The sequence below is a fragment of the Amblyraja radiata genome, chromosome 6 (assembly GCF_010909765.2).
Source record: "Amblyraja radiata isolate CabotCenter1 chromosome 6, sAmbRad1.1.pri, whole genome shotgun sequence".
Classification (NCBI taxonomy): Eukaryota; Metazoa; Chordata; class Chondrichthyes; order Rajiformes; family Rajidae; genus Amblyraja; species Amblyraja radiata.
In genome coordinates this window covers 19,124,281-19,148,124 of record NC_045961.1, presented here as the reverse complement: position 1 = coordinate 19,148,124, position 23,844 = coordinate 19,124,281, and the positions used below count along the sequence as shown (strand labels likewise).

General features: G+C 41.0%; 1 protein-coding gene across 3 annotated transcripts in view; it reads right to left on the bottom strand.

Annotated features, from left to right (window-relative positions):
* atp11a (ATPase phospholipid transporting 11A) overlaps positions 1 to 23,844 on the bottom strand; it is a 165,133-nt gene that overhangs the window by 34,270 nt on the left and 107,019 nt on the right. For all 3 annotated transcript variants that reach the window (XM_033022290.1, XM_033022289.1, XM_033022287.1), the window contains exons 26-28: positions 16,996 to 17,061; positions 4,339 to 4,442; positions 34 to 199 (exon numbers count right to left, since the gene is read on the bottom strand). In XM_033022290.1, coding sequence (XP_032878181.1) covers positions 34 to 199; positions 4,339 to 4,442; positions 16,996 to 17,061 — 336 coding nt within the window. The remainder of the gene's footprint in view (positions 1 to 33; positions 200 to 4,338; positions 4,443 to 16,995; positions 17,062 to 23,844) is intronic.

Sequence of the window (23,844 nt, the reverse complement as noted above, 5' to 3'; positions counted from 1 at the left end):
TGTTAATCCACAATACTGCATACACAATGTTACCTGGACTTTGTCTGCTGCTGTTGGCCAAAGCTGCCTGCAGATGACTTTTTTAACGACATCTGGAAGAAGGCTTACAGTCAGTAGCAGCGTAATCCCTAACCAGGCTGGTCCTGTTGACAGCATTTGCATGAAGACATAGTACATTGTCTGGTAATTAAGGAAAGGCCTAAGAGAGAGAAAAATAAAAACATTCAGAAAATAGCAACAGAGTAAACTTTACTTTAAAGATATTAGGATGACCCCTCAGAAAGTGTCCAGCCCCAATGGTGTATATGGCCACGTTCTTAAAATCGGTGTGGACCAACTGGCTGAAGTTTTTGCAGCATCTTCAACCTCTCATTACTGAAGGTCTGAGGTCCCCACATGCTTTGAAAGGACATCAATGATACTGGTGCCCAAGAAGAGTAAGGTGACATGCCTGCATGATCATTGACTGCTGGCACAACAGTCCAGGGTCATGAAGTGCTTTGAGAGGTTGGTAATGATGCATGTTTATATTTACTGCTGCCTTAAAAAGGACATGAACCCACTATAATTTACTTACTGCCACAACAGATCAAGAGGGAATGCAATCTTATCGTCTCTCCACTCTGCACTGGACAGCTTGGATAATAAGACCTTGTGCATCAAGTTTTGTTCAGTGATCACAGCTTGCCGTTCAACGCCATCACCTCCTTCAAACTTATCAACTTAGGGAGCTGGGTCTTTACTCATCCTTATGTAATTGGATCGTCAACTTCATCGGTAGACCACAATTAGTGCGAATTGGCAACACTTCCTCCTCGATAACGTAACAGAGGCATCTCAAGGCTGTGTGCTCAGTCCCCTGCTTTACTCCCACTATCCTCATGATTGTGGAGCCAGATACTGTCATCTTTAAATTTGTCAACAATACCGTCCTTGTTGGACAATAACAAGTAATGATGAGTCAGAGTACAGGTTGATAAATTGACAATCTGATTGAATGGTGCCAGAACCAAAATCTCACTCTCATTGTTAGCAAGACCAAGGAGCTGATTGTCAACTTCAGGAGGAGAAAGCTGGGGAACCACTGAACTGTCTTCATCGATGAGATGGCAGAGGAGAGAGTCAAGAGCTTCAAGTTCTCAGGTGTGCACATCTCTGAGGGTCTGTCATGGGTGCAGCATATTGATGCAATTGCAACGAAAACTCATCAACGCCTCTACTTCCATAGAAGACTAAGGAGATTTGCTATGTCGATGAATACTCTATCAAACTTGCACAGGTGTGTATGGTGGAGAGCATACAGACTGCCTGCATCCCGGCCTAGTTTAACAATTGACAGTAAATGTCCAGGAATGAAGGAGACTACAGAGAATGACTGGTCCATCACAGACACTGACCATCCCACCATCCAAGGGATCTATAGGAAGCGCTGCCTTAAACAAGGCTGACAATTTCATCAAAGATTCACATGATACTGGCTATACACTCATTTTGCTAAAAACATGGGAAAGAAGGCACAAGAGCCAGAAAACTGTGCCCACTAGATTTGAGAATCGCTTCTTCCCAGCAACCAGCAGGCTCTCGAACACGACACAACACCAACCTCAGCAACTGTGATCTACTATGAATTGGTTGCACGATGGATTATGTTTTGTGCACTTTTACGGTTACAGGTGCACAACCTTTTATCCGAAGATCCAAATAACGAAAACCTCCGAATAGCGGACATTTTTTCGGTCCTTGAAGAAAGGTCCTTGAAAACGTTCACCGAGGGCGGCCCGCAGAGGTGACAGCGGAACCTCCGGTCAGTCCTCGAAGAAAGGGGAACTAAATCCCCATTCATAAAAGAGAAGGTGAGGGTATATTGCGCGGGAGGGTTAATAATTGACAATATGCTGCTGCCTGCCCGCTGAGTTAAAAAGTTCCCACGGTAGACTCACGATACACAGTGTATCGTGAGTCTTGCGTGGGAACTTTTTAACTCGGCGGGCAGGCAGCAGCAGATTGTCGCTTCCTTCAGTTTCACCCCACCTACACCCCTCTGCTTCCCGGCCATGTGTGTGACCCCTTCCCTCCCCTCTCCAGCTCCCCGCTCATTGCACCGGTGCAGGGGCTTTGCATTTCACGTCGGCGATGACAGCAGGTCAGTGCCAGTCATCGGAGACGTCAGGACCAACGGGACACCGACCCCCAGGCCCACTGCAAGCACGGAGATCCCAGAGACCCACAGCCAGCAGCAGCCCAGCCCCGTTCCAACTCCAGAGGAAAACTGTAAACTGGCCGGAGACGTCAGGACCACCAGATGCCGTTCCCCGAGCTGCACCCCCTCATCGGGACACCGACCCCCAGGCCCACTGCAAGCACGGAGATCCCAAATACCCACAGCCAACAGCAGCCCAGCCCAGCCCCGCTCCAACTACAGAGGAACCTGGGTTGCGGATGACGGGGCGCAGCTCAGGGCATCGTAGGGGCCCATCGGGGAGCGGGTTCCTGTTGGTCCTGACGTCTCCGGCCACCTGCCATCCTCTGGGAACTGTATCGCCCTTGCAGGAGAGTGGGGTTGTTTGCAGTTGCAGAGGGAGGGGGCAAGGGCGGTACAGTTCCCAGTCTCAGCTCCAGTCCAGGGGGGTGGCTGAGACGTCAGGACCAACGGGACACCGACCCCCAGGCCCACTGCAAGCACGGAGATCCCAGAGACCCACAGCCAGCAGCAACTCCAGCCCAGCCCCGCTCCAACTCCAGAGGAACACGTAGGGGCAGAAGCTGATGATGTGCAAGGTACGTCTTGTTCTTGGGGTGGCGGATGAGGGGGCGCAGCTCGGGCTGTGGACAAACTGCCACTTGTCACCGTAGCAGCCCATCGGGGAGCGGATTCCTCTGGAGTTGGAGGGGGAGGGGGGTATTGTGCTGTTTGATCGCCCCCTGCTATCCCAGGGACAGGGAGACACAGCGGCTTTTTAGACTGGTGGGCAATCACTTCCAAAGTTCTGCCCACACAGTCAGTACACCTCTCCTACACTGCATTTCATACAAACATTTATTCTGCAAGAAAAAACTACATTGAAGACTCAAACCCGCGACCGAGTAACTGCCGGGATCATGGCGCAAACTCGCGACCTTGCGGATATGAGCCGAGCACTCTACCACTGAGCCAGCCATTAAAATCCACACTAAAAATTTTCCATTCCGAAGGCCGACAAATTCTGAATTACGAAAAGTGTCTGGTCCCAAGGCTTTCGGATAAAAGGTTGTGCACCTGTACTAGTATAATGGTTCTTAATTTATTGTATTTCTGACTATTATATAATGCCTGTGGGTTATTGCACTTAAATGAACCTGTTAAGCTGCAGCAAGTAAGAATTTCATTGTTCCGTTGTGGGTACACACAACAATTAAACACTCCTGACAACTCTTGAACCCAATGGTGTGAATACTGATTTCTCCAGTTTCAGGTAAACCAACTTCTATCTAGCTCAACCCCTGCACACACTTTTCTTTGCATTCCCTCTGCTCCTGTCACCCAGTTCATTTCCCCTCCTCCGCCCACTGCCTACTTCCAAGTGACCCATTTTTCTTCCCCCTACCATTCTCTTCTATTTACCATCCCTCCCTCTGATCCTGTCTCACTCCCCACCTATTCTTTTTGTCAGATTCCACCATTTGAACCCTGTCACCTCAGTCTTGGCTACTATTTCCACCCTTCTCTCCCCAACCGACGCATCAGCCAATCAACCCCTCCTTAACTGGATCCACCTAAAACCTGCCAGCACTTGCCCCATTCTTTCTCCTCACCTCTTCCTTCCAGCTATCACCCCTCTTCTCAATCAGTCTGAAGAAGGGTCCCATTCAAAAATAAAGACTATCCATTTCCATCCACAGGCGCTGTATTTTATTTTGCTCAATACACCATGAATGTGGTCCTTTAATCACTAAGACAATAGACAATAGGTGCAGGAGTAGGCCATTTGGCCCTTCAAGCCAGCACCACCATTCAATGTGATCATGGCTGATCATCCCCAATCAGTACCCCGTTCCTGCCTTCTCCCCATATCCCTTGACCCCGCTATTTTTAAGAGCCCTGTCTACCTCTCTTGAAAGCATCCAGAGAACCTGCCTCCACCGCCCTATGAGGCAGAGAATTCCACAGACAATTCCAAAGACCCAATGAACACCAGTAGCTGTACATCAAATTACATCTAATGCCCATTTATATTCTTCCAAAATGTACCTCACCAGATAAAAATCTTTCAAAGCATATTTTGATCTGTTCTGTTAGAAACTACAGCAGCATTAGGGGGAATATATTGCACAGTGAGTGTCCCCATTTAATACACTTACCAGATGACACCTCCCCAGAGCAGCGAAAACATTATGTAAAACACCAGTGAGCCCCAAATCACTAAATGATTCATCCACGTCCAGTGATGAGTGTCCAATGCAAGCTGTGAAACCAGAAACATCATAACGTTAGGTGACCAAGGATCACAACATGGAATTAGTTCTGCTACAGCATGAGACACAACCGCTGAAAAATAAAGCAACATCTTTACTATTCAGTTCATAATCACAATCATGGACTTGGAAACTATGGGCAAATTGTCGAGGTTTGCATTTTTTCATTTCCCTTCCTCATATTGGCCGATTCCTAACCCCCGACTAAAAAGCAATACCATAAAATTTTTTATAAAATTCGGAACCTAAACCATCTGGTCCTACTGCTTTACCATTTTTTAAAGAGCCAATAGACTCCTCAATATCCTTTATCGTAATCTCCCTTTCTAATAATTCTCTATCGTTTGAATCTAAACCTTTTAAATTACATTTTATTAAAAAATCTGCTATTCCTTCTGATTGTGCTACGGTTTTAGTTGAATAAAGGTTATGATAGTATTGGAGAAATCTATCATTTATATCCTTGGGCATTTTTAATAATTCTCCTGTCTCTGTTCTAATTTTATGAATTGTTTTTTCCCCTTCCATTTTTCGTAACTGACGTGCTAATAATTTTTGTGGTTTGTCTCCAAATTCAAAATGTAGTTGTTTGGTTTTTTGATAAAGTTTTATTACTTGTTCTGAATACATTTTATTTAATTTATATTTCAATACAGCAATTTTATTATGTTTTAAAGTAGATGGCATTCTCGCATTTTCTATATCTAGTTGCTTGATTTCAATTTCTAATGTTTGTTGCTTAATCCTGTTCTCTTTATTATAAAATGCTTGAGCAGAAATTAATGTACCTCGAACATACGCTTTAAACGTTTCCCACATAAGAGAAGTAGGTGTTTCAGGGTTGTCATTTACCTCAAAAAATATTTGAATCTGTTTAATAATATATTCCTGGCATGATCTTTCGTTCAAAATTTGTGGGTTAAATCTCCAATATGCTTGTTTCTCGGACATTCCATTTAATTTAATCATGAATGTTACAGGTGCGTGATCTGAGATTATAATGTTATGGTATTTTGAATTATAAATAAATGGGATAAACGTAGAGTCAACTAAAAAATAATCTATTCTTGAGTATGTTTTGTGTACTGGTGAGTAAAATGAATATTCCCGTCCCGTTGGGTTTTCTATTCTCCAGATATCCTTAATATTAGTGGTATTAATAAATGAATTTAGAAATACACTTGATTGAGATTTTACTTTTTTTTGCCTTGATGATCTGTCTAAGTATGGATCTAGTGTACAATTGAAGTCTCCTCCAATTATTAATTTATATTGTGTAAATTCAGGAATTTTATTAAATGTTTTATTAAAAAACTTGGGGTTATCAAAATTAGGCCCATAAACATTAAGAAGAATCACTTTTTCTCCATTTAACTCTCCAACTAATATAATATATCTACCATCAATATCCACTATTGTTGAAGAGTTCTTAAAAGGTATTCCTTTACGAATTAGTATTGCAACTCCTCTGGACTTATGGGAAAAGGAGGAATGATATGATTCAGCGATCCACTTAGCTTTAAGTCTATGTTGGGATTCCTTTTTAAGGTGTGTTTCTTGTAGAAATATTATATCTGTTTTGATTAAATTTAGATGCGCCAAAACTTTACCTCTCTTAATTGGTTCATTAATTCCCTTGACATTCCAACTACAAAATGTTATTCCCTGACCCCCTCTTATCATATTAACATCTTGCATATTGTTTCTAAGGTGGTCTATAACCGAGCAGAAGGTACAACACATAGAACCTGACCCTGCTCCCGAACCTCAAATAGATGAATTTGAAATCATATACATCGCTCTTCCGAACACATCTCCTTGTATTAGTCTTATTTTTCCATTCTAACATTAAATTATAAAAATATTTAAAGTGAAAAAAGTGATAGAGTTGGTTAGTATAGGGTGAAAGAGAAAGAACTACATCTACAATTAGTGTAGTTAGTGATAGCCACACTAACGTGGCTAGAATTCTAAAGACTTCCGTAGCCTTTGTAAAAAAAAAATTTCCAGCTCCGTGCCCGAAGAAAAAAAAGATTATTTCTAACATTCAAATAACTTCTTTGGGAGTTACAAACTTATTTACATATCCATACGTACACACACACAATATGCACACATATATATATATATATACATATACATATATATACATATATACCCATATGCATACATACACAAACACGTGACCCTGCAGAAAAGTTCAAAAATAGCAAAAATTCCCAACGTTATTATTCTCACATATCATATTAATTTTTTCGCTAAATCTATAATTTTAATTTTAAATCGAAAAATAAAGAGAAAAACCGTTAAACTTTTTTAATGACGTAATCTAATTTACCTCTTGCATATCTTCCTATATAATATAAGTATGTAATTCATTTCTACGTTAATCAAAGACTATTAATTATTAATCATTGTTATCAATCATATACAGTATTAAATTTTTATGAGAAATGTTAATGTTAATAATTTTAGTGGTAATATAGATATTTAATAAGTATTAGTTGTTACATATATAGTTAGGCATGAATATACAGATAATAATATTGATTAATAAACAAAAATACAAAGATCACGGTTTTATCCAATGTCCTCCGTCCATTTCGGTTTCCGAATGTCCTTAAAGCTCTTAAAAGAACTTTAAAGGTCCTTTTAGATCTGGCTTGACTCCTAAGGGGTAATGTAAATTCTTCCGTCTGTGGTCGTGTTATTGACTTTTTTGGCATATTCCAGTGCTTTTTCATGGTCTGTAAAAAAGTGCTCCTTGGACTTGTAGAAGACTCTTAGTCTTGCGGGGTAAAACAAACTGTATTTCAGATCAGGTACCTCCTTCAGTATTCTCTTTGTCTCAGTGAACAGCGCTCTTTTCTTGAAGACTTCTGCCGGATAATCTCGATAAATACTGAATCTCGCACCTTCAAAAAGGAGCTGTCCACCTCGAACAATTTTCTTCATTAAATCATCAAATTCATGATCCAATTGTACCTTTACGATAATTTGTCTTGGACGGCCATCATCTTGTATACGACGTCCCTGCGCTCTATGAGCTCGACCGAGTGAAGGTTTGTGATCCAATTTTAAGGCTTTTTGTAGTAGGTCTGCCACAAAATCCCGCGTACCCATTTCCTTCTCACTTCCTTCTTTCACCCCTACAATTCTTAGATTCTTACGTCTTTGACGCCCCTCCAAATCAATACACTTATCATTTAATTTGATCACCATATCGGAGAGGCGTTGATTTTCAATAAGGAGTCGACTTACTGTTTCCACACTTGTCGTCACCGAATTCTCAAGTTCGGTTATCACTGTTCTATGCTGATCAAGTATGTGATAAATGGGGTCCACCTTCGTTTCCACCGAAACAAGCCTGGTTTCCAGCACTTCCATCTGATCCTTGATCTCTTCCTCCCTCGTCTTCTTCCAGATTTCCAGCATTTGTTTAACGGTAGAAAGCATTTCTGCTTTAAAATCTACCTTAAAAGAGTCAAGTTCCTCTTTAAACTTCTCTCCAAACTTCTCTCCAAAAGTTTTCATTTCTGCAGAGAGAAAAATTTTAAGCTCCTCCATTTCAGACTTTTTCGGTTTCGCTTTCTTCGAAGGGTCTTCCTGGGCCGTTGTTGTAACTGAGGTCGAGGCCTCTGTAAGGCCTTCCTCTTCCTTCTGCGGTCTCCCTTTACCGGCTTTTTTTGTCCCACGGGGGGGGGTATGTTGTACCGACGACATATCTTAAAGTCGCGCGCCTGATGACGTCACGCAGGCAGCCGTTCAGATCGCGATCGCTGCAGGTAAGACCCGATTTTCTCCCGTTTTAAATTTCTTCGGCACGGAGCTAGTTGGCGCTGGACTCAAGCCTCCATAGCGCCACCGGATTTGCTTAGCCCACGTTTACAAAGACTGTATGAGGATATCTATACTCAACAGAAACTTCCAGACACGTTAAATGAATCAATAATAACACTTATTCCTAAAGCTGATAAAGATCTGGAAGACCCGGGATCATACAGAGCAATTGCACTTTTAAATACAGATCAGAAAATTTTAACTAAAATACTAGCGCATAGATTAGGTACAGTGATGAATAAATTAATACACCCTGACCAAACAGGCTTTATTCAGAAACGATACTCATATTATAATCTAAGAAGATTATTTAATATTATATATTCTAAGAGAATTATTAATGAAGATCTAGCAATAATTTCACTTGACGCTGAAAAAGCATTTGATCAGGTCGAATGGCCTTATTTATTTTCGGTGATGGAAAATATGCAGCTAGGGGAGAAATTCTGTACATGGATAAAACTGTTATATACAAATCCCACGGCTAGAATATTTACAAACCAAAGGTTGTCACCTAAATTTAGCCTATCTAGAGGTTGTAGACAAGGATGCCCATTATCTCCATTATTATTTGCGCTTGCTATTGAGCCACTGGCAGAAAGAGTTAGGGGGCATCCGGAAATACATGGGTATAACACAAAGGACACAGTGAATAAAATTTCTCTATACGCAGATGATGTATTAATTTACATTACAAAACCAGAAATTAGTATTCCAAATTTATTAAAGCTAATAACCCAATTTGGTTCACTTTCAGGATACAGAATAAATTGGAATAAAAGTGAAATTATGCCAATAAGGGAACATAACAAACAGATAATACAACAATTTCCATTTAAAATAGTAAATGAAAAATTTAAATATCTAGGTATTTATGTAACTAAGATATATACATCATTATTTAAAGCAAATTTCCCCCCATTACTGAACAAACTACATAAGAATATTCAATACTGGAAAACACTTCCTATCTCAATGGTAGGCAAAATCAATGCCATAAAAATGATTTTTTTACCGCAAATACTATATCTTTTTCAGACAATTCCGATATATCTGGCAAAAAACTTTTTTAAAAAATTGGACTCTATTGTTAATGATTTTATCTGGGATTATAAGAATCATAGGATAAACAAAAGACACTTGTGTAAATCAAAAATAAATGGAGGCTTGGTTTTACCCAATTTTTTGTTTTATTTCTGGGCAGTTAACATTAAAAATATGAATTTCTGGTTGGAAGAAATAGATCATCAACCAGACTGGTTAAAAATGGAAAAGGAAGATTGTTTACCTTTTGATATCGGTTCGATATTATTTGCTACGTCTAAATTAAACAAAAAAATTTATAGGGAAAACCCTATAATATTTAGTGCTATACGAATCTGGAAACAATTAAAAAAGACATTAAAATTAGATAATTTATCACTTTTTCTTCCAATTGTGAATAATCCTTTGTTTAAGCCTTCATGGTTGGACGGGGGTTTTACACAATGGAAGAATTATGGAATTAAAAATATGGGACAACTTTACAAGGAAGGTACTTTTCTGACATTTCAGGAATTGCAACAGACTTATGGACTTCGAGGAAATGATTATTTCAGATATCTTCAACTTAGAGATTATGTAAAATCGAACTCCCAAAATTTTCGAATTAGAAATTCAGAAATTCTTGATGAATGTTGGAACAAACATCCTAATACAGAAAAATTAATATCTTATATATACAATATTTTATTAGACAGTGACATTCCCTCGACGGACTTACACAGACAAACATGGGAAAAAGAATTAAATCAAGTAATAACGAAAGATACTTGGGAAGAAAGTTTGCAACACATACATCAGTGTTCATTAAACGCCAGACATTCTCTAATACAATTTAAAGTAATACATAGGTTACATTATTCAAAAACAAAACTACATAAAATTTTTCAACATATCTCACCTATATGTGATAAATGTCAACATTTAGAAGCTACATTATCTCATATGTTTGCAAACTGTATAAAAATAAAAAAATTCTGGGTAAATATTTTTAGTATAATATCTAAAGTAACCAGCATACAATTGGACCCAGATCCAAAATTAATAATACTCGGAATATTAGAATTAAATCAAACACTTAGAACAACACAAAGAAACTTTATTGATTATAGTTTAATAACAGGAAAAAAATTAATTCTAAAATTTTGGAAAGGCCCTACGGCCCCCACAATCAAAATGTGGATTATAGAAATGACGGAGACCTTAAACGTGGAAAGAATCAGATTTTCCCTGTTGGATAAACAGGAATCATTCGTTGGAACATGGTCTCCTTTTATTGATTACTTAAAGGGTCAGAATGGTTCAGCACAGGAACCTGACTAGCACGCGGGCTAAAGAATGGATGAAATATTATACTCTGAAATGTACGAATATATCTCGAATGAAGTCTTTTTTATTTTAACAAATTTTTCCATTCTTCTTTAACTACCTTTTTTTTTTTTGTTTTTTTTTGTTTGTTGTTTTTTTTTTTTGTTTTTCTTCTCTTTCTTTTCTTTCTTTACTTCAACTATCTCTTTAGTTCTATCTAGTTTAAAAAAAAAAAAAGGTAAAAAGTATTGGAGACAATGTAATAATTATTGACATGTAATGATGTATTTTGGTTATGTACCTATCTCCAATAAAAAATATTTTCAAAAAAAAAAAAAAAAAAAAAAAAAAAAAAAAAAAAAAAAAAAAAAAAAAATAAAAAGCAATACCAAACCATTCAGTTGAATGAAAGTTTAGAGAAAAAATAATCAAGGAAGACAAATCTGCATGGACCATGCACTGGATTTGAACAGAACAAAACTCCATCTAAACAAGTTAACCTTGCCAGGTCTTCTACACAGACATGTCAATAATTAGAATCTGATTTATGAGAGTGCTGAAACAAAGCGATGGAGCATAGAACAGTACAGCACAGGAACAGCCCACAATGTCCATGCTGAAAATGATGCCAGTTTTGACCTCCTCTGCATGCACATGATCTGGATCCCTTCATTCCCTGAATATCCAGGTGTCGATCTAAAAACCTCTTAAAACCTCCAAAGGCCACGTATCTGCCTCCACCATCACCATTGGCAGCAGGTTCCAGGCAGCCACTACCCTCTGGGTAAAAAAACTCAGCCCACATATCTCCTTTCCCCTCTCGACTGAAGGATCCCAACCTGAAACATCACCTATCCATGTTCTCCAGAGATGCTGCCTGACCCACAGTTACTTTTTGTTTCGTTTTTGTAAACCAGCATCTGAAGTTCCTTGTTTCCACTCTATACCATATACCTTTGCTACTCTATCTACTGGTGTTGTCACTGTTAGGTAGCTATGGACTTTAATCCCAAGATCCCTCTGTACATTAATGCTGTTAAGGCTCTTGACATTAACCGTATAAATTCACCTAATATTCAACTTAGCAAATTGCAACGTCTCACACTTGCTCGTATTAAACTCCTTCTGCCATTTATTTGGCCATTTCTATAGGACAGCCTTGCTCACTTGAATACACAACACAAATATAGCACTATCTAAGCCTGTTTCTCTGAGTAAGTCCCAGTCTATATTTGGGAACTTAAAGTTGTCCACCACAACAATCCTGCTGTTTTTGCTCATTTTCATAATCTCACAGTTATAGCATAAAAATGCAGCACAGAAGCAGGCCATTCATCCCAATTTCTTGGCCGACCAATATGTCCCATCTAAGCAATTCCCATTCATAGAGCATAGAACAGCATTGCACAGGAATGGGTCCTTTGGCCTGCAATTTTGTGCCGAACATGCTGCCTCATGAAACCTATCTCATCTGCTTGTACAGCCACCTGGAGCGCAGGAGGCCAAGGGCTGATCTTACAGAGTTGTGTAAAATCATGAGGGGGATAGGCTGAATGCACAGACCCTTTCATCCATTGTAGGGGAATCAAGAACCAGAGGCAATAGGTTTAAGGTGAGGGGGAATGATTTAATAGGAACCTGGGGGACAGTTTTTCATACAAAGGGTGGTGGGTACATGGAACGAGCTGTCAGAGGAGGTAGTTGAGGCAGATACCATAACGACATTATAAAAACATTTGGACAGGTACATGGACACGGATAGGAAAGATTTAGAAGAATATGGGCCATAACACAGGGGAGTGGGATTGGTTTAGATGGGTGATCTTGGTCGGCACGGGCAAGTTGGGGCACGGGGCCTGTTTCCATGCTGTATGGCTCTCCACCTTTACTTGATCATCGTTGCTTTTTGCATATTTTTCATTCAGTTGTTCTATATCTCTCGACATCACCACCTATATCTCTCGTTTCCCTTTCCCCTGATTCCATGTCTGCAGAAGGGACTTGATTCAAAATGCCACCTATTGCTTTTCTCCAGAGATGCTGCCTGACCCGCTGAATTACTCCAGCTTTTTGTGTCTAACTTCAGTTTAAATCACCTTCTGCAGTTCCTTCCTACACCCCATAAAGCAGGCAATATTCTGGTAAATCTCTTCTTCATCCTCTCCAAAGCCTCATTCCTGTAATTGGGTGACCAGAAGTCCACGTGAACTCTGCTTCTCTCACCACAGATGCTGCTTAACCTGCTCAATTATTCCAGCATTTTCTGTTTTATCTCCTCCTGAAATCAGTTGGCACACTTCTTATTTCTTAATTTGATGAGTATTATATAGAAACATAGAAAATAGGTGCAGGAGGAGGCCATTCGACCCTTCAAGCCAGCACCGCCATTCATTGTGATCATGGCTGATCATCCATAATCAGTAACCCGTGCCTGCCTTCTCCCCATCTCCCTTGATTCCGCTAGCCCCTAGAGCTCTATCTAACCGCCTTTCAAATTCATCCAGTGAATTGGCCTCCACTGGCTTCCGTGGCAGAGAATTCCACAAATTCACAACTCTCTGGGTGAATTTTTGTTTTCTCATCAGTTTTAAATGACCTCCCCTTTATTCTTACACTGTGGCCCCTGGTTCTGGACTTAACCAACATTGGGAATATTTTTCCTGCATCTAGCTTGTCCAGTCCATTTATAATTGTATATGTTTCTGTAAGATTCCCCCCTCATTCTTCGAAATTCCAGTGAATACAAGCCCAGTCTTTCCAATCTTTCCTCATATGACAGTCCCACCATCCCGGGGATAACCTCGTCAACCTACGTTGCACGCCCTCAATAGCAAGGATGTCCTTCCTCAAATTAGGAGACCAAAACTACACACAATACTCCAGATGTGGTCTCACCAAGGCCCTGTCCAACTGCAGAAAGACCTCTTTACTCCGATACTCAAATCCTCTCATTATGAAGGTCAACATGCCATTAGCTTTCTTCACTGCCTGCTGTACCTGCATGTTTTCCTTCAGTGACTGGTGTACAAGGGCACCCAGGTCTTGTTGCACTTCCTTTTTTCCCTAATCTGACACCATTGAGATAATAATCTGCCTCCTTGTTCTTACCCCCAAAGTGGATAACCTCACATTTATCTATATTATACTGCATCTGCCATTCATCTGCCCACTCACTCAACCTGTCCAAGTCACCCTGCAACCTCCTAGCATCCTCTTCGCTGTTCACACTGCCACCCAGCTTTGTGTCATCTGCAAATTTTCTAGTGTTACTTTTAATTCCTTCATCTAATTCATTAATATATATTGTAAATAGTTTCAGCCCCAGCACTGAGCCTTGTGGCACTCCACTCGCCACTGCCTGCCATTCTGACAGGGACCCGTTTATTCCTACTCTTTGTTTCCTGTCTGCCAACCAATTCTCTACCATGTCAATACCCTACATCCAATACCTTGTACCCTAATTTTGCCCACTAATCTCTTGTTTGGGACCTTATCAAAGGCTTTCTGAAAGTCCAGCTACGCTACATCCACTGGGTCTCCTTCATCCATTTTATTTGTCAGATCCTCAAAAAATTCCAGAAGATTAGTCAAGCAGGATTTCCCCTTCATAAATCCATGTTGACTTGGACCAATCCTTTTACTGCTTTCCAAATGCGCCATTAGTACTTCTTTAATAATTGACTCCAGCAACTTCTCCACCACCGATGTCAGGCTAATTGGTCCTCGTTTTCTCTCTCGCTCCTTTCTTGAAAAGTGGGATAACATTAGCTACCCTCCAATCCACAGGAACTGATCCTGAACCTATAGAACATTGGAAAATGATCACCAATTCGTCAACAATTTCTAGAGCCACCTCCTCGAGTACCCTGGGATGCAGACCATTAGGCTCTGGGGATTTATCAGCCTTCAGTCCCATCAGTCTACCCAATACTATTTCTCGCTTAATGCAAATTTCTTTCAGTTCTTCTGTCTCCCTAGATCCTCTGTCCTCTAGTACATCTGGGAGATTGCTTGTGTCTTCCTTAGTGAAGAGAGAACCAAAGTACCTGTTAAACTCTTCTGCCATTTCCTTCTTCCCCATAATAATTTCATCTGTTTCTGCCTTCAAGGGACCTACATTTGTCTTTACTAATCGTTTTCTCTCAACATACCTAAAGAAGCTTTTACTATCCTTCTTTATATTCTTGGCCAGCTTGCCTTCGTACTTCATCTTTTCACCCCGTATTGCCCTTTTTGTTCCCTTCTGATGGTCCTTTGAAAGTTCCCCAATCCTTTGGCTTCCCGCTGCTCTTTGCTATGTTATACACCTTTTCTTTTAATTTTATTCCATCACTAACTTCCCTTGTCAGCCGCGGTTGCCTCTTGCTCCCCTTAGAATCTTACCGCCCCTTAGAATCTGTCTACATACTACAAAATGATGCCATATCTCCATACAGTGAGTTCAGCTATAACATGTTTCTACTATGCGAATCGGATATAACAGGATTGATGATTTAGGGATATTTCTCGGGGTGAAACTGGAGGAACAGCATTGCTTTAAGGTGAGAGGCAAAAGTTTAATGGAGGTATGCAGGTCAAGTTTTTTTTCCCACACGGAGGGTGGGGGCAGGAAACCATTGCCAGGGGTGGTGGTGGAGGCAGATGCTACAGTGGAGTTTAAGCTTTTAGATAGGCACATACAAGTGCAAGGAATAGACTGATATGGATCATGTGCAGATGAGATCAGATAATTTGGAATCATGTTCGGCGCAAACATTGTGGGCCAAATGTCCTTGCGCTGTGCTCATCTATGTTTTATGTTCTATGACATCATTTGCATTAAGGGGCTGTCCCACTTGGGCGACCTAATCCGCGAGGTCTGGCGAGTTTGCCCTCGACTCATACTCGCAGCATGGTCGACACGAGGTCGATGGAGGCCTTCGTAACTCTCCTTCATGCTCGAGAGTGGTCTCAGCGTACACGAGGCCTCAGTTAGGTCACGGCGTTTTTTTCAATATGTTAAAAAATACCCGCGAGTAAAAAAAGGTCGCCATGGGAAAAAAATTGATACATTTTTTACTCGTAGGTTTAGTCGTAGTAGGCCGTGGTAGGTCGGCATGTTAGTCGCAGGTAATCGAAGGTAGTTGTAGATTGTCTTCATCATAGTCGAAGGGAGGTCGAAGGAAGTCGTCTTCACTCTCCACTATTTGGTGTCCAATTTTCCCGAAGTTAGTCGTAGCTTGACGCAGCTAGTCTTCAACATAGTCGAAGGAGGTGGAAGGAGGTCTTCAACATGTTATTTTTTCAAACTCTTCTAAACTTGCCAATTAGGTCGCCCAAGTGGGACAGCCCCTTTAGGCAGGCCTAATGGTTACAACATGATTTTGATCAGGAACTAAAGAACCACTAAAAGTTATGTTGGAAGCAGAGAAAAAGCAGTCTTGGAAAAAACATTCTTTCCATGTAACCTCCCGGCAGTAATCAGACACGACTGTTTCTTAAGAACGCAGCTGCTACTTTAATCACAAGAGGACATTGAAATTGTCAAGCCATTGCTTCTACTGCCACTTACATTACTATACTTCATTATACAATATAACATATAACTCTTGGATTTTTTATGCTTGGTTATTAAAAAGATTTTAACATTTGAAAATCCTGCAGGGAAAAAATAGCGTTGTTATTGTGAGTCTGAAACTCTCTCGCCCTGAATCCGGTTTTCTCCATTTACATAATTCTTTTATATCACAATTTTTAATTACATGAGCTTTCTTTTGAACACAACTGTTGCATTATGGACACGCAGAATAATTTGCTGATCTTTGTTGGAGTGTATCCTACCATGCAAAAGGAAATATCAAGTCCCAAGATCTTTCTCCCAACTTTTCTCAAATTGATGGATTTGATTATGGGATGGCACAATAATGCATCTGGGAGAGCCGCTGCCTCACAGGGCCAGAAATCCGGTATTGTGTGTCTGTGCTGTCTGTGTGGAGTTTGCACGTTCTCCCTGTGACCGCGTGGGTTCCCTCCCTGCACTCCGATCTCCTCCCCCTTCCTAAAGATGTGCTGGTTTGTAGGTTAATTGGCCTCAAAATTGCCCCTGGTGTGTATGGAGATTTGATGCGATAACATAGAACTAATGTGAACAGGTGATCAATGGTCAGCATGGAATTGGTGGGATGAATGGCCTGTTTCCATGCTATATCTCTGTACTAAATTAAAGTCAGGTGCTTGATGAACGGAAATAACTATTGATAATGCTTTCAGCGCAACTAATGTGAATGAAGAATGGATTATCTGAACTATCGTCCCTCCAAAGTATTGCTCTGATCCTCATCTATATATTTTCAAAAATCACAGAGAGAAATATACCTTCAGAGTTACTGTAAATACCAGCACTGTGAAAACCAGGGTGCCAAACGTCCAGTTTCCAAAGACCTAAAAACAAAAATTTGCACACAAAAAAAAAACATATTCAGAATTCATCTCAAATTATTTGCGGTTTGGTAGTATTTTTCCAGGCAATAGTTGGCACTGGGGGAAGGGGCGGCTGGGGGAAGGGGTGGCCGGGGGCATGGGCAGTCGCTACAGGAAGAGGCCGCCACTGTGGGAAGGGGCTGCTGCCCCAAAACGTTGACTGGTTTATTTTTCCACAGATACTGTTTGACTGGCTGAGATCCTCCAGAATTTTCTGTTCTGGTTTCACATTCTGGCATCTGCAGTTTTAGTTATTTTCCACCGGTCTGCAGTATTTCAGCACCTGATACATACCATAATATCGTTCCAAGAAGTATGTCCCATTTTCATTTCAGAACATTGATTGTCTATCCTACTGTTACCTCTTATAATCTTATATACTTCTATCAGAGTGACCTAGTGGAAGTTTATATAATTATGAGAGGCATAGATAGGATAGACAGTCAGAATCTTGGGGAAAGGTCAAAGACTAGAGGGCATAGCTTTAAGGTGGCAAGGAGAAAGTTTATTGGAGATGTGTTGGGTGAGTGGAGGATGCCTGTAGGTACTGCCAGGGGTGGTGGAGGCAAGTAAGATATGGCATTTAAGAACATTTTATATGGGCACAAGCATATGTAAGGAATGGAGGGTGATGGCAGATAAGATTAACTTGGCATCTTATTTGGTACAGACATTGTGGGCTGAAGAGTCTGTTCCTGCTAACCTTTGGCACGTCAAGATAGTTGTGTAAACATGTGACAAATGTGGAGGTAAATGGTGGTGGCCATGTAAATAGACACAACATACAACGATATTAAGGTGGTGACCCACCTGAGACGGGCAGACATTGCTGTCTGGCCTTGAAACAACTGCAAGGAGGCAAGGCAACTTTACAAGCAGCCATCCAGCCTTCAGCAGTTGTTTGTATTCAGCACGGGTGGTAGTTTGATGGAGGAATCTCTCAGTGAATCGGAATCAGTAAAGGGACAAGACTTCTTGTGGGGCTTTGGTGGAGAGCATGGAATCAGGTAATATACACATGGAGCCAGAGGGTATATGTAAGGTCCAAAATATCATCGATATTCACAAAAGAATCCGACTTTGCAGTTGGGGATTCATCAAGGTACATCCTTTTATTCAGAGGCTGTGCCCTCTGGTCCTAGACTCTCCCACTACTGGACAGTACTCCACGTCCATCTATCCAGGCCTTTGGTAGGTTTCAATGAGTTCCCCACATCCTTCTAAATTCCAGTGAATACAGAGCCATCAAATGCTCCCCATACATTAACCCAATCATTCCTGGGATCATTCTCGTAAACCTGCTCTGGACCCTCTCCAATGTCAGCATATCCTTCCTCAGACATGGAGCCCAAAACTGCTCACAATATTCCAAATGTGGCCTAACCAGCAGTTTATGAAGCCTCAGCATTACATCCATGCTTTTATATTTTGATCCTCTCTAAATGAATGCTAATATTGCATTTGCCTTCCTTACTACCGACTCAACCTGCAAATTAATCTTTGGGAATCCTGCACCAGCAATCCCAAGTCCCTTTGTACCTCCGATTTCTGAATCCTCTCCCCGTTTAGAAAATAGTCTATGCCAATATTCCTTGTAGCAAAGTACATAACTGCACACTTTGTAACACTCTATTACATTTCTTCATTGCCCTCTCTCCCAATCTGTCCAAGACCTTCTGCAGACTCCCTGCATCGTCAGCACTACCTGCCCCCCAACCTATCTTCGTATCATCCATAAACTTGGCCATAAAGCCATCAAGCCGTGAAGGGCAAGGTGAAAGTCTAGTACACGTCTCCATAAAGAGGAGATGATTTATGCCTTGGCTGCCTGAAAGGTGAATAAATCTCCTGGAAATAGATGGGATTATTATGCCAGAAGACCATTGGGAAGAGGTGAAGAGCAGACGCAACCAGAACCAGATTGGGAAGGGGAGAGCTAAAGTGTATAGGTGTGGATGGATGGAACCAGGAGGGAGATTGAAAATGAGTGATGGGGAGTTGGAAGCGGATATGGAACTGGTACAAAAGTGGGAGACCACAGATAGATCCAAAGAGGTGGTTTGTTCACAGCAGCAGTAAGGTTTACTTGAAATTGGAAGATTTAATGTTCATAGCATTGGTTTGTAGGCTATGCAGGTGGAATACCAGGTGTCCCTCTAATTTGCATTAGGCCTCACCCTGGCATTGGAGAAGGCCACCGTTGGAGAGGCTGTTTTGGGAATAGGGTTATGGTAGTAGAATGTAATAGTAGAAATGTCATTGAGAAGAGAGTGCAGGTGCTCTGCAAATCCGCCACTTTGCTTTGCTATTGTAGGAAAGGTCAGATTGGGAGCACCAAATGCCCTATATGAAGTTGAGGAGGTACACGTGAATCTTTATATTTTATGAGGGAAGCAAGTGAAGTGTTTGCTGGGGTTTTGGCTAAGATTGTGAAATCTTTGCTAGACTCAAGTGAGGTACCAGATGGCAGCAAGTGTAATCCCCCTTTATAACAAAGGCAGCAGAGAAAAGGTCGGTAACTATTGACCTGTGAGCCTAACAATAGTGGTGGTAAAAAATTCTGAGGGAAAGGGTTCATAATCCCCAAGAAAGGCAGGGGCTAATCAGAAGCAACCAATATGGTTTTGTTAAGGACATATTCTGTTGAACTGAACACTGCACATATGTTATCTGTGCTGTGATACAGTGAAAAGCTTTGCATGATATAATCCGACTGGATAGCACACAACATACACGAGTACAATCAGGCCATACGCAAATACAGCAGCTTATGATAAGAGAAAAAAACTAGTGTAAAATATAGTGTTACAGTGTTAGAGCAACAGAGAAAGTGCAAGTAAGAAAGTTCCTGTACTCCCTCTCATCATTGTTCCAGATCTGGCCACTGCAGTGGTGTCATTTGCAAACTTGTAAATGGAGTTAGAACATAATTTAGCCACACAGTTGTGAATGTATATGGAGTATAGTAAGGGCTGAGAACGCATCATTGCAGGGCATGGGTGTTAAATATTATGTCAAGGATGTTTACTCATCTGTGTCCATTGATTTGTGGCCTCTGTCTCAGTAAGTTGGAGATCCAGTTGCCGGGTGGGGGAGGGGGGGGGAGGGGTGATTCCTAGCTCCAGAGTTTGGAGATGAGTTCTGGAAGTGAAGGCGGAGCTATAGTCAATAAATAAAAGTCTGACATAGGGGTCCTTGTTATTCAGATACTCCAGTGATGAGTACAAGAACTTGACCGAATTCTTTGAAGAGGCCACAAAATGCATTGATGCGGGCAGGCCAGTAAATGGGATTACCACAGACTTGAGCAAAACCTAGCAGAGTCATTGATAAATTGGAAGATAGGCAGGTTTCAGAGAGACAATTATATTTTGGACGAAATAGACAAAATAAATGGTACATCATTGTACATTTGTACAATGATGCATATGAGAGTACTATTGAGGCTGGGATATATACATTAATCTTTGGGAATCCTGCACCAGGACAGGACATTAGGGAGTAGTGAAGAACAGAGGGACATCAAAGTACATTTATCCATTAACTGGTTTGGAAAGCATACGGCTACTACCTTCCTTGGTTCAGAATCAGAATCAGAATGCTTTATTGTCATTGCATGTGTCACATACAACGAGATTACTGTGTCTCTCCATTTAAAAGAACTTCAAACATTCACATACTCATACTCGGGTACTCATTCGGGTACTCCATGTTGAGGTAGGTACTGCATGTTTGATAATGCTGCAACTTAATAAAACCTTGATTGGACCTCAGCTGGAATAATGCATACAATCTGGTCACCAATGTATAAGAAGGATGTGAAAGTGCTGGAGAGAACGCAGAGGAGATTCACCAGGATGTTGCCTGGGATTGAAGTGACTGAAGTTTCAATGGGCAAGCCTTAGCTGACCACAGTTATATTAGCTGTAAGTTGATTAAGGGTAAAGACTTACAATTTTCAATTGGGGCAAGGCCAACTTTGATGGTATTAGACAGGAACTTGCTAAAGTTGATTGTAGTAGGTTGTTTGCGGGCAAAAGGAAAGTGGAATGCTTTTAAAAGTGTGATGACAAGAATTCAGGGCATGAGATAGCTCAGGCAGATAATATTAATGAGAAACCAATTATGGTAAGGGAAAGAGGGTAACTAGAGAGAGAATGGACCCTTCAGAAACCAAAGCTGGCATCTCTGTGTGGAGCCACAGGAGATGGGCAAGGCCCTCATTGAGCATATACTCTCTGTTTTTACCATGAAGAAAGACATGAAGAACTTGGGACAGTTAATGGAGATTTCTTGAGAAGAGTCTGTATTAGGTGGTGCTGGACGTCCTAAGGCACTTGAAATAGATAAATCTCTTGGGCCCGATCAGAGAAGAAATTGCAAATGCTCTAGCTGAGGAAAATGAACTATCATTACACATTGGTGAAGTGTTGGAAGACTGGAGGATGGCTAAAATTGTGCCTCTATTTAATTGGAAGGAAAAGCTAAGGAACTATAGACCAATGAGCCTAACATCTGTGGTAGGCAGGCTACTGCAGAAGATTATGAGATATTTATGCATTTGGAGTTTTTTTAAAGAAAAGTAACCAAAAAAGGTTGAGGAGGGCAAAGCTGTAGATGTTTTCCATATGGATTTAGGCAAGGCATTTAAAAAGGTTTTGCACATTCGATGGCTCTGGAAGGTTATACCACATGGGCTCCAGAGATAGCTAGCCAACTGGATAGAGAATTGACTTCATGGAAGGACACAGAGGGTGATGGTGGAAGGGCATTTTTTCCAAACTGGATGCCTGTGACTACTGGTGTGTCTCAGTGACTGGTGCTGAGCCCATTGCTGTTTGTGTTTTATTTGAACAATTTTGATGTAAATGTACAAGCATGATTAGTAAGTTTACAGATGACACGAAAGTGGGCGGCAATGTTGATAGCAAAGATGGCTACCAAAAATTACAGCATGATCTTGATCAGCTGGACAAGTGGTCTGAGGCATGGCTATTGGAGTTTAATGCAGATAAGTGCAGATATTTAATTATATAACCAGGGCACGGCCATCGCAGTGAATGGCAGGTCCTTGTGGAGTGTTGCAAAGCAGAGGATCTAGGAGTACAAATACATAGTTCCCTGAAAGTGGCATCACAGGTAGATAGGCTGTTCAAAAGGGCATTTGGTACTTTGGCCTTCATTAGTCAGAGTATTGAGCATAGAAGTTGGGATGTTATAGTCAAAATTGTACTACACATTGGTGATGCCACATTTGGAGTATTGTGTTCAGTTTTCATCACCCTCTTATAGGAAGGATGTCATTAAGCTAGAAAGAGTGCAGAGATGGTTTATGAGAATGTTGCTAGGACCTGAGGGCCTGAGCTTCAGGGAGAGGTTGGGCAAGTTAGGACTTTATTCTTTGGCACGCAGGAGGCTGACAGGTGATCTCATAAAGGTGTATAAAATCATGAGGGAATAGGTGAGGTTCATGCACAGAGTCTTTTACCCAGAGTACGGGGAACAATATTCAGAGGATATAGGCTTAAGGTGATAGGGGAAAGATTTAATAGGAACCAGATGGTAACATTCTCACACAGTGGGGAGTGGGTGTATGGAACGAGCTGTCAGAGAAAGTAATTGAGGCAAGTACTTCAACAACATTTCAAGTACATTTGGATGGGTCTTATGCAGGCAGGTGGGATTAGCATAGATGCGGCATCTTCGTCAGTGTTGGGCTAAAGTGCCTATTTCCTTGCTGGATGACTGTAAAACTAGAGGATATTAATATAGATGAAGGGGTCGAGACATCGAGGAGATATGAGGGTGACCTTCTTCACTTCATTCAATACCCGAAATGCACTGCCTGACGATAGGTCACAAAAAGCATTTAAGATGTGTCTAGAGGTTCCTCTGAATTGCTTAGTGTTGTCGGGAATTTTGAGAATTATAAGGAAGATGAGTAGGTTGTAATATGATTAACCCTAGGGCTCACATACTGGGAAAGCATGATTGGAAAATGGCCAACATAGAATGTAGTTAAAATGGCTAAAACATTATGCTGAGAAAGCAGGCTTTCTTATCTATTGGGGGAGAGGGGGGGGTGGGGGGGGGGGGGAAAGAGATAGTCCTTCGCAGTTCTGCCTAGGTTCTTATCTGTTGCAATCTTGAGATTACAGCTACTCTTTGTCACTGTTTTTCCCAAAGGTTAACGAACAACCTCTTTTAACGAGTAGACCCCATCAATTCTCCCTACAGGAACATTGCCATTTATGATATCTATTTGTTCGATATCTGGGAGAGAGATTTTCAAAACTACGAGAAACGCAAGGTTAAAGTTAACTCTGGGGAAAGACAAAGATGGAAGGTTACAGAGACATTAATCAATGATGGTTTATTTCAACTGTAGTAACCGTTGCGTCATGAGGATATAAAAATGCTACAGTTACAATGGCTTGTCGAAACAGTTTGGGTTTCCGATGTGCATCGATAAGGCCTTTAATAAACAGACTTGTTTGTTTGACTTACCACTGATCTATGAGCTATTTTATTTTGTGCCTGTGCTTATCTGAGTAGTCAGATATAGGGTACAGATATAGCACAAAATTCCCTCCGATACTTAGGCAGAGAGGGCTATGGACTAAGTTCTGGGTGATGGGGTTAATAAGGGAAGTGCATATGGACAAGTTGGCTGAATGGCCTGTTGCATGATTCTAAACGGTGGAGAAGTCAAAGGATGCTAATGCAGTGCATGTTATCAGTGTA